The 15,510-nt window shown below is 44.7% G+C and overlaps 1 protein-coding gene across 5 annotated transcripts in view; it reads left to right on the top strand.

Moving 5' to 3' along the window:
• Lrba (LPS responsive beige-like anchor protein) overlaps positions 1-14,845 on the top strand; it is a 478,937-nt gene extending 464,092 nt beyond the window's left edge. For all 5 annotated transcript variants that reach the window (XM_041659437.1, XM_041659438.1, XM_041659435.1 and 2 more), the window contains exons 54-57: positions 4,194-4,295; positions 7,762-7,958; positions 10,047-10,198; positions 13,710-14,845. In XM_041659437.1, the coding sequence (XP_041515371.1) occupies positions 4,194-4,295; positions 7,762-7,958; positions 10,047-10,198; positions 13,710-13,800 (542 nt within the window). In that variant the 3' untranslated portion in view covers positions 13,801-14,845. The remainder of the gene's footprint in view (positions 1-4,193; positions 4,296-7,761; positions 7,959-10,046; positions 10,199-13,709) is intronic.
• The last annotated feature ends 665 nt before the right edge of the window (positions 14,846-15,510 follow it).

Below are 15,510 nucleotides of genomic sequence, written 5' to 3'. Positions count from 1 at the left end.
CTTTGGTGGGATCTGCATCAGTAGTCATAAAACTGCTCTCACACAAAGACCCTGCCTTTGAAGTTTGCGCTCCAGCTTTCAAAGCAGTCCTGGAAGCCTGTCCTTTTTCTCTTTTCATTTTTCTTTAAGAAGTTTGAAGTGTGGCTTCTTAAACTACCAAGATAAAATTTTCTCCCAGCATTATTAAAAGCCATGATGGTTTTCACGCAGTAAGACTTTAAAGGGTTTAAGGGAATCTGCCATGCTTTATGGTCTAGGCTTTGGTAGATCCTAGATCCTGTTCTCTGAGAGAGCAAAGATATGGACTGTCAGCATCCACTAACGACTGAAGGTTTTTATCAAAAGAATGAACCTAGTAGTTTTCTGAAGACTTTCTCTGCTCTTTCAGTGAGACTGGTGAATCTGAAACATAATGCGTGTGCTGAACCGTCTTGTTTGTATTGATAGCCCGCTACCATCCTGATCTGAGCTGGCAAGTGGCCAGGAGGGGCAGCTCCAGAGCTGACAGGGAGGGTATAACCAGAGCCGCGTGGAGATACAGTGGGCTCTTACCTTTCTTCTCTGTTGGATGATATCCCCCGGCTCCTCTGCAGCCCAGGAGATGATGTATCCCTTGTAGCTAAAGAGAAGTGAGAGACACACTACCTCCACAGAGAACCAGTGTCCTGTCTCTCATGATTCCCTCTGCCTTCAGTCTCATGCCAAGTGATTTCCAGTATGTGCGCTGAGCTCAAGCCGTTTGTATTTGTTTGGTTTAAATCCAATATCATAGAATTATATTAGTAATAGTGAAATTTTAATATTAAAATCCTTGGCTTATTGGGATTTATAAAAATCTGACTTTTTATTTTGAACATAGTTTTTAATAAGGTGAAAGCGTGAGAATGCTGTGTCTGTGCTTTAGTTAAGGGAGCTGGAAATGGCCTTTTCTTCATGTGTTGTAGACTGGGTTTTTCCTATACATGAGGAAGTTGAGCATGGTTGGATTTTTGTTTTGTTGTTAATTCTCACTGTAGATCCAGCTCCCTGAGAAGCCCCGCCATGACTCTGCCTTACGCTTTAGTTTATTGTGTTACTTGAGGTTGTGTCCTCAGTCGTCCCGCCGCCCCTCGCGTTTCCTGGACCTGTTTCCTGGAGTAGGAAACCCTTTGCCAACAAAGTCCAGCACTTTAGTTAGAGATCAGACCCCAGGAGAGGGAAGGCCCTTTTCTATCCTGGTGTTATTTTGTTCATGTATCTGCTGATTTTTGTGATGAAAGTGAGTGGTATGTTTGGCATTTGTGGAAGCTGGTATTTTGTAAGTAGAACACACTTGTGAACTGTGTTTGCAAAGGAGGAGGTTTAGAATGTAGCCTCCTTTCTGAGGTTCCTTACCTTCTGACTTCATAGTTCTAGATTATCCTAGTTCATCTCTTACATTTCACAAAGAAAATAGATGAGATCAGTCTCCTTCCTCCCTCCACTAAGCTCCTGAGAAAACATTCTTAAATCTACAAAACAAGAAAGAGCATTGGCTACCTAAAGATATCTGTCTGTCCCCTCCATGACCCATCTGTCCTTTGTTTATTTTGGCTTACATATAAATTGCTTTCATTTTTCATTTTATTTTCCTTCAAGCCTTCCCTTTCCACTGAGGAAAGATTATTTAAAACACAAATTTCACTACCATTAAAATCATTTGTAATTTATGGAAACAAAAAAGGAACAATTGAATGACTACTGAAAATGTAGTCATTAAATCATAATGATTTTAATGGTTTATTTTAAAAAAATCATTACCAAGAGATATAATTAGACAGTGATTTCAAAAATAACACAATGCTATTTTTGTGCAATTTAAAATATGACAATGGGGGTTATGGAAGGGACCATGAATGATGGCTAACATATTAACTTTTTCAAACATAGAATGTTTATTTCTAAATCTCATGATTTTTAATACAAAATTAAGTAGCTTAGATGGGCTTGTATCATTTCCTTCTTTGAAGGTCCCCCCCCCAAAAATTTTTTTTTATGAATTTAAGGAGAAAAAATAGTCTCTGAGATATTCCTCTTGATTTGGAAAATATCAAGAAGGCATTCTAACAAGTTAGGTGTGTTCCTCCTATGTGTTTCCAATCTGAAATCAGATAAAAGCAGGCTCCTGGTTCCACTTGTTCCTGGCCCATAAGTCTATTAGCTGAGGTCTTGTTTTCCTTCTCTGGGGATATGGGCTAGGCTGACACTGGGCCCTAGACCCAGGATAATACATAAGTTCTTATAGGCTAAAATCTCACTCAGAATTACTGATACTCACCAAAGCCTTAAGAGATACCATGGTGGGCTGGAGAGATGGCTCAGTGGTTAAGAGCATTGCCTGCTCTTCCAAAGGTCCTGAGTTCAATTCCCGGCAACCACATGGTGGCTTACAACCATCTGTAATGAGGTCTGGTGCCCTCTTCTAGCCTGCAGGCATACACACAGACAGACTATTGTATACATAATAAAATAAATAAATAAATATTTTTTTAAAAAAAAGAGATACCATGGTGACACTGTGGAATACGCAGGGGATACCTGTCACATGTCATGATAGAGTTACCACTGCCTCCAGGGAAGGCACAAGAAGCAAGCTCCTTTCTTGGGAGCAGAGTCCTCTCTCTTGCCTTTTTGGGGGTCTTGTACCTCTGTGCCTTCAATGAAGCCTATTTCCTTCCTCTGCCACCCAGAAAACCAGGCATGTGCACGTATTTTACAAGAATATTGGGAGAGTTCAATGACCTACATCTTGAGAACACCTGCTTTCAAAGCTAGATATGTGTTTTAGCAGCAACACTGGCCTCTATAGGTATAGTGGGCTCTGACAGATTTTCCTGACCTGTTAGGGGCATTTCCTCAGGGTGAGCGATGGCTCTAAAGACAACCAGTCTCTGGGTTGCAGTGGCAAGCTATTTATTTATTTATGAAGCTGCTCAGACTGAGCTACTTTCTGGGCATATTTGTCCTTTGGGGTTATACAGTATCAGTTCTCAACTATGCCATAAACCAGGGTACTTCTGGCTAAATACAGAATCTTGTGTGTCCTTGTGGTACAAATTAAGTCATAACCGAAACCTGTGATTTTGTCACTTGTCTGAGCTGTGGCCAGTTTTTACTTTGTGACCCAGAGCAGGGTGAGTTCTTTCTTCCATTATTATAGTCCCTTTCCCCCACGCTCTTTCCTCCAAACCCTCCAGCACCATCAGTACAATACACAGGGGTTCATCATGCCTCTACTGGTGGACTGGAATGTGGGGAGGTACTCTGTGAGAGCTACACATCAGGAAACACTCAGCTATGAGGTGTTTTAGAGAAAGGCTGCTTGGAGATTCGAGTTGCACTTCAGTTGTCTTGTTAGGGGAGTTGTCATCTACTGAGGAAGAGCAGGAGACCTTTCTTTGAAATGTAAATTAAGGCTGAGTTTTTTTTTTTTTTTTTTTTTTTATGATTTTTCGAGACAGGGTTTCTCCGTAGCTTTTGGTTCCTGTCCTGGAACTAGCTCTTGTAGACCAGGCTGGCCTCGAACTCACAGAGATCCGCCTGCCTCTGCCTCCTGAGTGCTGGGATTAAAGGCGTGCGCCACCACCGCCCGGCTGAGTTCTTATTTTTAGTTGCTTTATTGTAATAATTTTTGGACAGAATCTTAAATTATATAGACTTGGGCATAGATCAGCCTTAGGAACAAATTATTTCAACTCTGTGGGCTTGGGAGCATTGTAGGTAAATTCATAAAGATGCAATGTGTAGTCAAAGTGTAAACCCTGCAGTGCCCCGCCATTCTGACTGTGTAGGAATTCACTGAGCGCTGAGGATCAGATGGACAAATGTCTGAGTTGTTGCCTTAATCTAGCTGTGTGATGGTTTTTGTGGGTTCATTCTAACCAAGATCCTAAACTTGGAATCATCTGTCTACTTGAGAGGCTCATTAGGTTTTGCCATCTTTGTCTCTGAGTTGCAAACTGCTGTTGCTAGGTAATCACATAAGGGTTCTTGAAATTCAGAAACATGTAAAATTCAAAATCAAACTGTAGCAAAGTTTGGATCTAGTCCTAAAATAAATTGTGGACAAATTGAAAACTCTGCAGGCTTCAGCAGAGATAATAATCGACACCAAGTTATTAAATCTTTCTACACTGGGGTTGATTTGTCTTTTTTTTTTTTTTTCCTTGCTAAAGGTGAGACCACCACTCCTCGGGCCATTCTCACGGGACACGACTATGAGATAACCTGTGCTACCGTCTGCGCTGAGCTGGGTCTGGTGTTAAGTGGATCTCAAGGTAAAGTTATGTTTTATACAAATGTTGGATCCTCTTATGATGTATTATTATGTATGATGAGCAGAAATGAGGTTGACTTCTGTTCTCTAAAGCTCCAGTCTGTAATGGTAGCCACACAGGACTACTTAGATATAAGCTAACTAAAATTAAATGTAATTAAATGGCACGTTCCATGTTATCAGTAGTTACACTTGGGGGTGGGGTAGAGGGGCCCACATACAACCAGAATAGAGGTAGAACATTCTGACCAGGGCCAAAAGCCAAGTTTTAGCTCCCTAGTCTAAAGGAATTAAGATACTCTGTAGACAGCAGCCAGGAGCATCTTTGTGTGTGTGTTTATTTCTCTGATCTCCAGTAAGCTGAATGGAAACCCTGACCCTGCCTATATTGAGTATGCCTGCATGTAGGCTATAGCATGTGTAGAGAGGTCAGATGAGGTGTGAGAGTTGATTCTTTTCTTCCATCATGTGGGTTCCCAGGATTGAAATCAGGGCATCAGATTCAGCAACAAGTCCCTGTACTTGCTAAGCCACCTCAACAATCCCTGTCCCTGCTTAACTTCCAGATTTCAGGACTAGGCAAGCCTAGAATAACAGACACTGCAATGGAAAGGATTTGGTTTTCTGGATGCTTCTGCTGCTAGCACTGTCTTGTATTTAGAGATATAGTGAGTGCTCCTTCCGAGAGCATGTGCAACAAACTGAGATCCTCCAGCAAAGGAGCTGTCTGCAGTCCAGCACCTCTCTATCCACCATGACAGTCTCTCCATGTCCAGCTCTCCATCCGCCATGACAGTCTGTCCGTGTCCACCTCTCCATCCACTGTGACAGTCTCTCCGTGTCCACCTCTCCATCCACTGTGACAGTCTCTCCATGTCCACCTCTCCATCTGCCATGACAGTCTGTCCATATCCCACCTCTCCATCCGCCATGACAGTCTCTCCGTGTCCACCTCTCCATCCGCCATGACAGTCTCTCCCTGTCCACCTCTCCATCCGCCATGACAGTCTGTCCGTGTCCCACCTCTCCATCCGCCATGACAGTCTGTCCGTGTCCACCTCTCCATCCGCCATGACAGTCTCTCCCTGTCCACCTCTCCATCCGCCATGACAGTCTCTCCCTGTCCACCTCTCCATCCGCCATGACAGTCTGTCTGTGTCCACCTCTCCATCCACTGTGACAGTCTCTCCCTGTCCACCTCTCCATCCGCCATGACAGTCTCTCCGTGTCCACCTCTCCATCCACTGTGACAGTCTCTCCGTGTCCACCTCTCCATCCACCGTGACAGTGTCTCCCTGTCCACCTCTCCATCCTCTGTGACAGTCTCTCCATGTCCACCTCTCCATCCACTGTGACAGTCTCTCCATGTCCACCTCTCCATCCACTGTGACAGTCTCTCCGTGTCCACCTCTCCATCCGCCATGACAGTCTCTCCGTGTCCACCTCTCTATCCGTCATGACAGTCTCTCCATGTCCACCTCTCCATCCACTGTGACAGTCTCTCCATGTCCACCTCTCCATCCACTGTGACAGTCTCTCCATGTCCACCTCTCCATCCACTGTGACAGTCTGTCCGTGTCCACCTCTCCATGCTGAGAGCAGAACTTCTGTCACTTGTGTATTTTAAGCTCAGAAGACCGGTTATTTGAGCCACCATAGCTAACAAGGAAGAGTGAATATTTAAAGCAGTGAAAAAGTAATTGACTTCTTAGATTGTATCTAAGCCTTAAGATTAATTACTATTATAGACCATCCCTGCTTGCACAGTAAAATGCTGTGCAAACAGAAATCTCTTTTAATTATTTCTTTTAATCATTCTTCTATGGTCTAAAATTTTTTGCCAAAAAAAAAAAATCCAGGCATGGCACAACCTTTAATCTAATCATCCAGGAGGCAGAGGCAAAGGAAATCTCTAAGTTCAAGGGCAGCCTGGCCTATACAGCGAGAACCAGGACAGCCAGGGCTACATAGTAAGTCCTTGTCAAAAACAAACAAACTGAAAAATAAAAACAAACTCAGCCATGTATATTCATGTTCTTGTGAACCAGTTCTCAGGAGCAGGTGAACAGTGCACTTTCTAGTTCTGAGTGCCTAAGCATCTTTTCTGTGCCTTGGGGAATTGCTAGTCCCCTTGTGTTGTGCCAGCTTCTAACTTCTCTTTTGTTCATGTGTCACAAAATACCCTCTGGGCTTCCCTTAACATAAGGCTTTTTAGGTATCATTTCTGGACATCATCAATTTTGTTACAGTGCTTTCCTGCGTATGCCAACAGTTCCCTTTGTTCATTTCCTGGATGCACATCTAATGTCTTGGCAGCATCCGAAGCTGACGCTGTGCTCTCTACGTAAAACTCCATTTTATACTCATCTCTCTATTGAAGTTCTCATTCCAGTACCCTTTTCTGGTTATCTCCTCTTATAAAATGCCACATGGTTATCACCTTGAAACAAGGAGACGAAGCAGACGCTATGTTTGCTGTCTGGGTGTGAGCTGAACAATACATACTGGTTACAGATGTACCGTGCTCACTGTGATGTGGGGGCTTCCAGCAATGCTCAGCTGCTATTAACATAAGGGTTCCTGGACTGAAGACTAGCTACAAGTGTGCTTTGTACAATTGCTGTGATAACTGGAGTCATCCCTTGCAAAGGCATTGCTGTCAGTAGCCATGTGGGCAGCAGGCAGTTATCCCATGTGGCCAAGTGTAAGGCAGGGCACAGACCCCTATGCTCTCCATCGCTCCACACCTACCACACATTTTTATTTCCTTTACTTTGCAGAAACAAAAAGGCTCTGGTGTGTGTGTGTGTCCAGGGTGCCCCTGGGGAGTTGAGAGTGGCAGAAGTCACTGCTTTCTTTAGGGACTTGAGGATATAAGATTGCTCCATTTAATAGTAGCTGAAGGAACTCAGTGTGGATTTGGAGCTTGGAAGATGTTACCAGGGCCTCCATTCAGGAGTGAAGCTGTAAGCAGTGGGAAGGAAGCTGCCCTGGTCGGCTGACTCAACACAGTCTGCTCTGTCTGGGCTGGGTGCTGAGGAAGGGATCCCATGTGCCTGGTGGCAGCAGCATTTGCCTCCCAACCTCCCATAAAGCTACTCTAGCATCAGAAACTCTTCCTTCTGGACTTCTTCTAGCTTCTTCCCACTTGTGTCATTATGAATTTATAAACTTCCTGTCTCTGAGGGGGAGTGAGCATGTGCATCTTGGCTTCTCACGACCCCAGGGGAAAGCAAGAGCTGGCAAACATAAAGACAGGATTTTGCGAAGTAGCTGACAATGACAACTTTCTGAGGGCTGTGTACAGCTGTACCATGGCACCGCAGCCCAGCTAATCTGTCTAGTTTCCTCCATTCACCGATACTGGGGATTGAACCCAGGGCCTCATGCTTACCACTCCCTCAGAGCTACACCACCCACCATGTCTGTTTTCATTACATCGTTTTTCTTCTTGTTCCTCTTCTCAGAAGGGCCATGTCTCATACATTCCATGAATGGAGACTTGCTAAGGACTTTAGAGGGTCCTGAAAACTGCCTGAAACCAAAACTCATCCAAGCGTCAAGAGAGGGTCACTGTGTCATCTTCTATGAAAATGGCTGCTTCTGCACCTTCAGTGTGAACGGGAAGCTGCAGGCCACCGTGGAGACTGATGATCACATAAGGGTGAGTGCCACAGGCTCTGCAGATTCCCAACTTTACTGGGAAGCTTGACTGGTAAGGGGGACAGATCACTGAAGAAACCTGGTTTTGAATAGCTGGGCACCTCTTTCCCATGCCAAAGGGTCATTAGATAGCACTCAGAGGATAGGGTCATGGATATGGTCAGCTGTGGGACACCAGTCAGTGGCCACTCCTTGGAGATGGCCACAGTGCAGCCAGTGGCCATCAGCTTGTGAAGGGAGCCCGGTGGCTTTCAGTAGTCCTACAGTTCGTTTATTTTCTCTAAGACTTACTGTGAACCAAAGCGTGTACCTAAAGCTGGTTTCCCGTCACATCTGAAGATTGTACATCCTCTAGGTCGGCAGCTGATGGCTGCCCTGACATGCTGGAGAGCTGGGCACATAGCAGGAACCACTTCCCCTCTGTACGGAGTGTTAATCTAGTGCACAGCCCAGGTCCTGCTTTGCTTCCAACACCTTAGAGGTCGGGGAAAGGAGCCAGGGTGTTCTTTGGGGGGTTATTTTTCAAGGTCCCTTCCTTCTCACCTCCAGGCTGCTGTGTGTATTATGGGATGGGGAAAGCTGGGGTGTCCTGTCATTTTCTAAAACGGGAATAGAGGTGCATGTGACCCATGTACAAGGTTACTTCTCCCCTCTCCTTGCTGGTTGACTGAGTTCCCTCCACCTCAGACGCATGTGCTCAGGCAAACTCACTCTGCTTTTATTTCTCCCTTATTTCCCATCATCTGCCGTTTAAGCCAAGTGCACATCAGCGGCTTCTCCCTCCTCCTTTCTTTACAATAATAATGTTGATAATCTGTCATCGTGAGCTGCGATTATATTGTCAGCTACACTAATAAATCCGTAAAAATAATTTGAAGCCATTCACTAGCTGGAACAGTTTCCATGGTGTTCAGTTAGACCAGAGGCTCTGGGAAGAGCCTCGAGGCAGCAGCAGGGGGGGCTCCTGTGGACTGTTCACATCACTGGCTCCCCTGTACCCTGAAGCCATCGTTTTTTCCCTTGTGAAACTCCCTACTGGATTTTAGGCCTAAACAATCCATTGCGTTTCCCCAGCATGCCTGCACTTTATCATTCTAACTTGTAAGTGGCAACCATGTGATTAAAGCGAGCTAGCCTAAAAGGAGCACTCTGTCCCAGGCTCCAGAGAGAGACACTTTACCAGCTCACTGCCTCAGGAGGAAAGCAAGGGAACTGTGGACTGGAACCCCAGATCTCCAGAAATAAAAAGAGTCAGTCACCAGCACAGACCAAAACCAGGCAGCATGGCCACCTGAGTGCTAACCAAGGTTTCCCACCTGCCTTTGCTTTGATGTCATTTTGCTCACCGGCACTTTGGTTTAAAGATACCACTGTGCATTGGCTGCACACTGTGCAGGTGTTGTAAAATGAAGAACTTGGATTTAAGCAGGCAGTTCCTCCAGCAAGACGACATCATAAAGTCTAGCCACCACTTCCCTCGAGAGAACTCTTCTCTTTTCCCCAGACTGTTTAAGATGTGGGCATCCCCAGCAGATTGCTGTGGCCTGTGGATGTCCTCAAGCACTGGGGTAGCCACAGCACCCTCCAAAACACCAGGGCTGAGTTAGAGCATCCCTGGGGCCACTTCACGTCTCTAGCACAGTAGACTTGGATGCTGAAGAGAGGGCTGAATAAGAGCTGGTGAGCGGACAACATGGTAGCCTGGGGCCGAACTCCCCAGGAAGTTTTGGCTCTCAGTGGCATTTCCCCCACTACCTTCAAAACCCAGCAGGCCTAGGGAAGGTACAGCATCTGCCAGTGCCCCCCCCCCCCCCCGGCCAGGCCAGAGAAGGCAGTAGCCCCCATACAGGATGGGCATGCTTCCAGGGAGCATCTCCATGTGCTGGTTCTACCCCACAACACTATAGCGTTTCCTAATCATGTCCATTTGACCTCTGACCAATGGCAGCCCTTCCATAATTCAGGGTCCCAAGAACCACGGATTGCTTCCAATGCCCCTGCCACCTTCCCAGCCCACACCTGGGCTGCTATAGCAGTCACAGCTAGGCCCACTGCCTTACAGCCATGACGGATTGTTGCTGTCTCACAGGCCATACAGCTGAGCAGAGATGGGCAGTACCTGCTCACAGGAGGAGACAACGGCGTGGTGATCGTGCGGCAGGTGTCTGACCTCAAGCAGCTCTTTGCCTACCCAGGCTGCGATGCTGGGATCCGAGCCATGGCCCTCTCTTTCGACCAGAGGTAGGTAACAGTGGAATCCCGATCTACCATGGGACCACTGAACACTGACAGGTGAGGAACTGTGGAGTCCTGGGGTCATCTGCACAATCCAAAGAGCTAACAATGCACGAGTGTCCAAGCACACTTTACAGTCTAAGTTACTGATGGCTCTTAGATGAGACAGGGCTCCTAAAAATAGGATTAAGCCACAAATGCTCAGAACTGCCATAAAGCTTGTCGAATATTTATGTTGTGTGTGTGCACGTAGTGTGTTCACCTGTGTAGAGCTTGCCAGTCGCCTAGGCTAGCCCTGGCCTGCTCTGGGGGTCACACTCTGCCTCTTGAACGCTGAATAGAAGTGCTGGGGATCCGAACTCTGGTCTTCACACTTGCCCCCCGACCAAGCACTTGCCTCACCTAGCCCCAGCTTTTTTTTAATGCGTCTTTAGCAAGATCTTCAAGAACTGTACATATGGTGTATATAAAATACCTCTTATCTTCACCTCTGGAGAGATCTGACTTAATGTCCTCAAAGTTCCCAAGTTGTAAATCTGAGAAGGATGCTGTTTATCTAGCAACTTACCCTTAAAATTCAGCCATTTCTTTTAGCTTCCAATTTTTGTTATAGCAGCATATGTGTAAAACTTCCCACCTGAATCTCTTCTGATGTACTGTTTCGTGGCATAGACCACTCAGCATGTTCCCACCTGAACCACTTCTGGTGTACTGTTTCGTGGCATAGAGTGCACTCAGCATGTTGCAGCTGCCATCACTGTGCTTCTGTAGTCTACAGAACTTCCCATCATTCCAGAGTACCCATTCACCTAGTTCCACCTCCCCTACTTTTGCCCCAGCCCCTGCTCACATCACCCTGCTTTATCTGTGAGTCTGCCCTTTCCAGGCGCCTCCTGTACACAGAAACTGACAGGGTCTTTTTATAGTGCCTTGTTTCACTTGGCAAGTTTTCAAGGTTCCATGTTCTATGTCAGAATCCTGATTTTTTTCTTAGATTGTTATGTGCATATTTTGTGTGTCCATCCATCCATGTATGGGCTCCGTGGCTTGTTTTTATGCATGTATGGTCTGGTGTCAACAGTGGTGTACAAATGCCCACTTAGTCCCTCTGGGTCTATACGCAGGAGTGGAATTGAGGGTCATATGGTAATTCTGCTACTGATATCTTGGAGGATTCCTGAACTGCTCTACAGTTTCACACTCTGACCTTGCACATGTCCGCATGTCTGTCCAGTGGGCTGTGATGCTCTCACGAATTTCAGGAACAATTTTTTGCCTTCTGTTGTTTGTGCTTTTGCTGTCTGTTAGGAAACCACCACAAATATCAGTCATGAATGCTTCCTGCTTTCTTCTAGCTTCATTGTTAAGGTTTGTCTTATTCTCTGTTAGTTTCACTTATGGTGGGGCACTGTGATCTGCACACACCTGTCCCTTCCCTGGGGATGGTCGGATCCTGCCGGGAGCCAGTTGATATCCCCCTTGCTCCTGTGTCACTACAACACTACTCTGTACTAAGTTTGTAAAAAGAGTCCTCGAATTTTCCCCCTTTTCTGGATTTTTCTTGGCCATGGAATAATACTGGTGTGTAATATTGTTTAGTGTTGTCTGTTTTGGTATCAGCAAAATGGTAAATACCAGAAGTGTTCCTTCCCACTTAATTTTTTTGGAGGAATTTGGAAACAATTGTGATGATTTTCTTCTTCTTTTTTTTTTTTTTTTTTTTGTGGTTTTTCGAGACAGGGTTTCTCTGTGGTTTTGGAGCCTGTCCTGGAACTAGCTCTTGTAGACCAGGCTGGTCTCGAACTCACAGAGATCCGCCTGCCTCTGCCTCCCGAGTGCTGGGATTAAAGGCGTGTGCCACCACCGCCCGGCGATGATTGATTTTCTTTAAATTTGTAGTAGGATCACTCCACCATGTGGCCTACAGCTTTCCTTTACTAAGTAAGCATCTTTCAACCTTATCTGAGCTACAGAATTTGCTGGGTGCACAATTGTTCATAATCTCTCGTTACCTTTAGCTCAATTTGCATCAGTTCTGCAGATCTCTTGAGTCCTAGTTTGATTTCTTGCTATTTTCTTAAAATGTTCTAGCTTTGGGTTTAGTTTACTCTTTTTCTAGGTCATTAAGGTTTAAAGTTAGGTCAGTAATATTGTTTGCTTTCTAATGTGTTTGTACCTACACCTCTTCCTCTCCTCTCTGCCCTTGCTGCCTTGTGTTAGTGTGGTTTCTGGTTTTTTTTAGATACAATTGTTACTGTTCATGTATATGTATTTTACAATTTTCATTTTGTTACTCACTTCTGGTTGTTATGAGTATAAAAGATACTTTGCATGATTTCACATTAAATCTTGATCCATGCTTTATCCCAGAAATTGTTCCATGTGCATTGGCAAAACAAAAGTGTATTTTGTTTTTGTTGGCTTTGTGTTCAGTCTGTGTGGCTTGTGGTATTTTGAGGTTCTTATCCATTTGTCTGGTTATTCTTTGTTTTTCAGTGTAGGGTATTAAAGCCTGCAACTGGCTGGCTGATCATGTATTTCTCCCTTCCCTGCAACTGGCTGGCTGATCATGTATTTCTCCCTTTCCTGCAACTGGCTGGATGATCATGTATTTCTCCCTTCCCTCTTGTGTAACATCATTCTTGGGGCTCAGATGCTTAGTGTGTTATAGTAAATATAGTAACATATATAGCATATAGTAACATATAGCATTGTCTCTTGCCATGGTGCTTTTGTTTTAAGGCCTCCTGACATCAGGGCCTCTTAAACTCTCTTACTATTACTGCTTGCCCGTTTGTTCAATCCATTTGTTTTTCTAAAATGAATGCCCTGTATACCACATATACTTGGGTTATCTCTTTTAATCCATTTGGCCGGTTTAATGAGTGGCTGTAGAATTTGTTATTTGCTGATTGGTTCGGTTTGCTGAAAGTTTGCCCCTCATTTTCCCTTCTGTAGTGATAGATTGTAATTTCCAATTTCAGTAAGAATTACAGGAAGGCACTGAATGTAATGTGCTAAGAACTGGCCCTGACCAAACTCTGCAGGGAAAGGGCTCAAGTAGCAGAACCACCTCTGGCTGCTCTACATCTGTCCCTGCACCACCTTCTCAGGATAGGGGGGGCAGCAGCTCCTGTCTCAGCAATCACCACATCAGGTCACTGGGTTAAAAGGAACAGGTGCTTACCCAGAGGCTAGGGGTTTCCGCCCCCCAAATTGGGCAGCAATCAGCTTACTCTTAAATTCTGCATTGTCAGAAGCACTAGCTGTGGTCCTGGAATGTGCGTGCTCCCTCCAGTGGCAACTGCTCTGCAGGTTTTCCTTCTGACTGTGCAGGAAGCATGGCTTCCAGCTCTGTGGCAATGATCTGGTTCACAGTTCAGTGACAGTCTCTGCATACTACAACGGTGTCTACCCTTTCACAGAGCAGTGCCCCATACACCAAGGTTACTTTGTCTACATTTCAGCCACAGCAGAAAATACAGCCCTGTGACCCCATTTCCATCCTCCCCCCCAGGTGCATCATTTCCGGCATGGCTTCAGGAAGCATTGTTCTGTTTTACAACGACTTTAACCGCTGGCATCATGAGTACCAAACCCGATACTGATGGAGACAAATGTACCTTGGTCCTGTTACAGGTGATCAAGGAAGAACTCTGAACATCATTCTATAGAAATAGCTATCACATCTGAATGTAACTTAAATTTGCTTGAACAAGCAAAATATTTTTAAAAGTTAATTGCTATTTTTGTAGACTTTGCTTGACATTTTGGGGGGTGGGAAACAGCAAAGCAGAAAACTGGCTGCTGGTTTCTGTAGTTTAAGAAAAATCTATATTTTTAGTCATAATGAAAAGTCTATTTTCACCAATTATGGATTCAGATTGTGGAGCCACAATCCCACCAACGCTAATGATGTTGTGGAAACCATTTCCCATTTATCTGTAATCTTGAGAAATATGATTTTAGCAATAGGGAAATGGGTTCTGATGCTGGGACAGGGAGTTTTCTGTACTGGTGTCCTGTATTTTTCTAGACAATTGTGCTTCTTCAGTGCTGAAATTTCTAGGATTTTAATAGTAATGTTTAAATTATGACAAATGTAATTTAAAACATCTCAGTGACTTATTTCTATATTCTTCTTCAAGCATGTGTTAGACCTAGAAAATTATGGTTTGGGGAAGGCTATTTTATTTTACTGTGTGGTAAACAGCAACGATCTAAGTTATAGCAATCATAAAATATTCACTGCTTCTTCCTGGTCTGGCGTCCTCATGGCACAAGGTGAAAGGATGGAAACCATCTTGGGCTTACAACCAGTTTTCTGAGTAAGTACCAAAGCCCGCCCGAGGTCGGTGCCCTGCAGTGAGGCAGAGCCAGGTGGGGCCACTCCCTCACGACCTCGACCCCCACCTTCCTGGCACTAGATCAGGGGCTGCCAGGGACTGTGCTATCCTCTATTTGTTATGAAACTGTCTCTACCTTCCTTTTGATTAGCAATTTATACTAAGAAACAATGTTATTTTGGTGTCATATAATTCTTTTTTCTAGTAGATTGCTGTATGGAATTCTGTGAAAATATTTGAGAAAAGGTCTGTATTACATAAATAAATTCTTTGTATGTTGTAAACTTTAAGTTGAAACTGAATTCTGTCTTTGCTTCTTGTACAATTTCCCTGAACTTCTCTTCCCCCTATACATTTTGATGCCCTCTTAAAGCAAAGATCTAGAAAAAAATTCAATTTGACAAAAAAAAAAAAAAGACAAATTTGTGCTTAAGTTGTTGGAAACGTCTTTTTCACCTAACATGGACAGGATAGCTATTCACAAAGAAAATGCCACAGTGGTTCTGCTAGTGTTTTGAGTAGTAACCAACTAAAGAGACTCCCCTGATAAAAAACAAGAACACTGTCTCGTGCCAAATCTCTGTGTCTTACTGCGACTTCCACAACCAAACAAAGGCCCCTGAGACTCACCAGCATCTCACAAACCATGAAGAAAAACAATAAATAGCAAACACGGGAGCGGGAAACGCTGAGTTACCAGCTAGAGGTTAACAGCAGTGAACATTCACTTTGGAAATAAAGGAGTAAGGTAGAAGAAAAGCAACTGCATCGTGTCCAGCAGGACATGGCCTCCTGGAACCAGGCAGTGGTGGTGGAGCACACCTTTAATCCCAGCACTCGGAAGGCTGAGGGAGGCAGATCTCTGTTGAGTTCGAGGCCAGCCTGGTCTACAGAGCTAGTTCCAGGACAAGCTCCAAAAACTACAGAGAAACCCTGTTTCGAAAAACAAACAAAATGAGTCCATTGGCATTT

This window comes from Microtus oregoni, unplaced genomic scaffold, assembly GCF_018167655.1.
Source record: "Microtus oregoni isolate MIOR12 unplaced genomic scaffold, Mior012 000010F_ref0000083, whole genome shotgun sequence".
NCBI classification, from domain to species: Eukaryota; Metazoa; Chordata; class Mammalia; order Rodentia; family Cricetidae; genus Microtus; species Microtus oregoni.
This window is presented reverse-complemented; position numbering and strand designations above follow the sequence as displayed.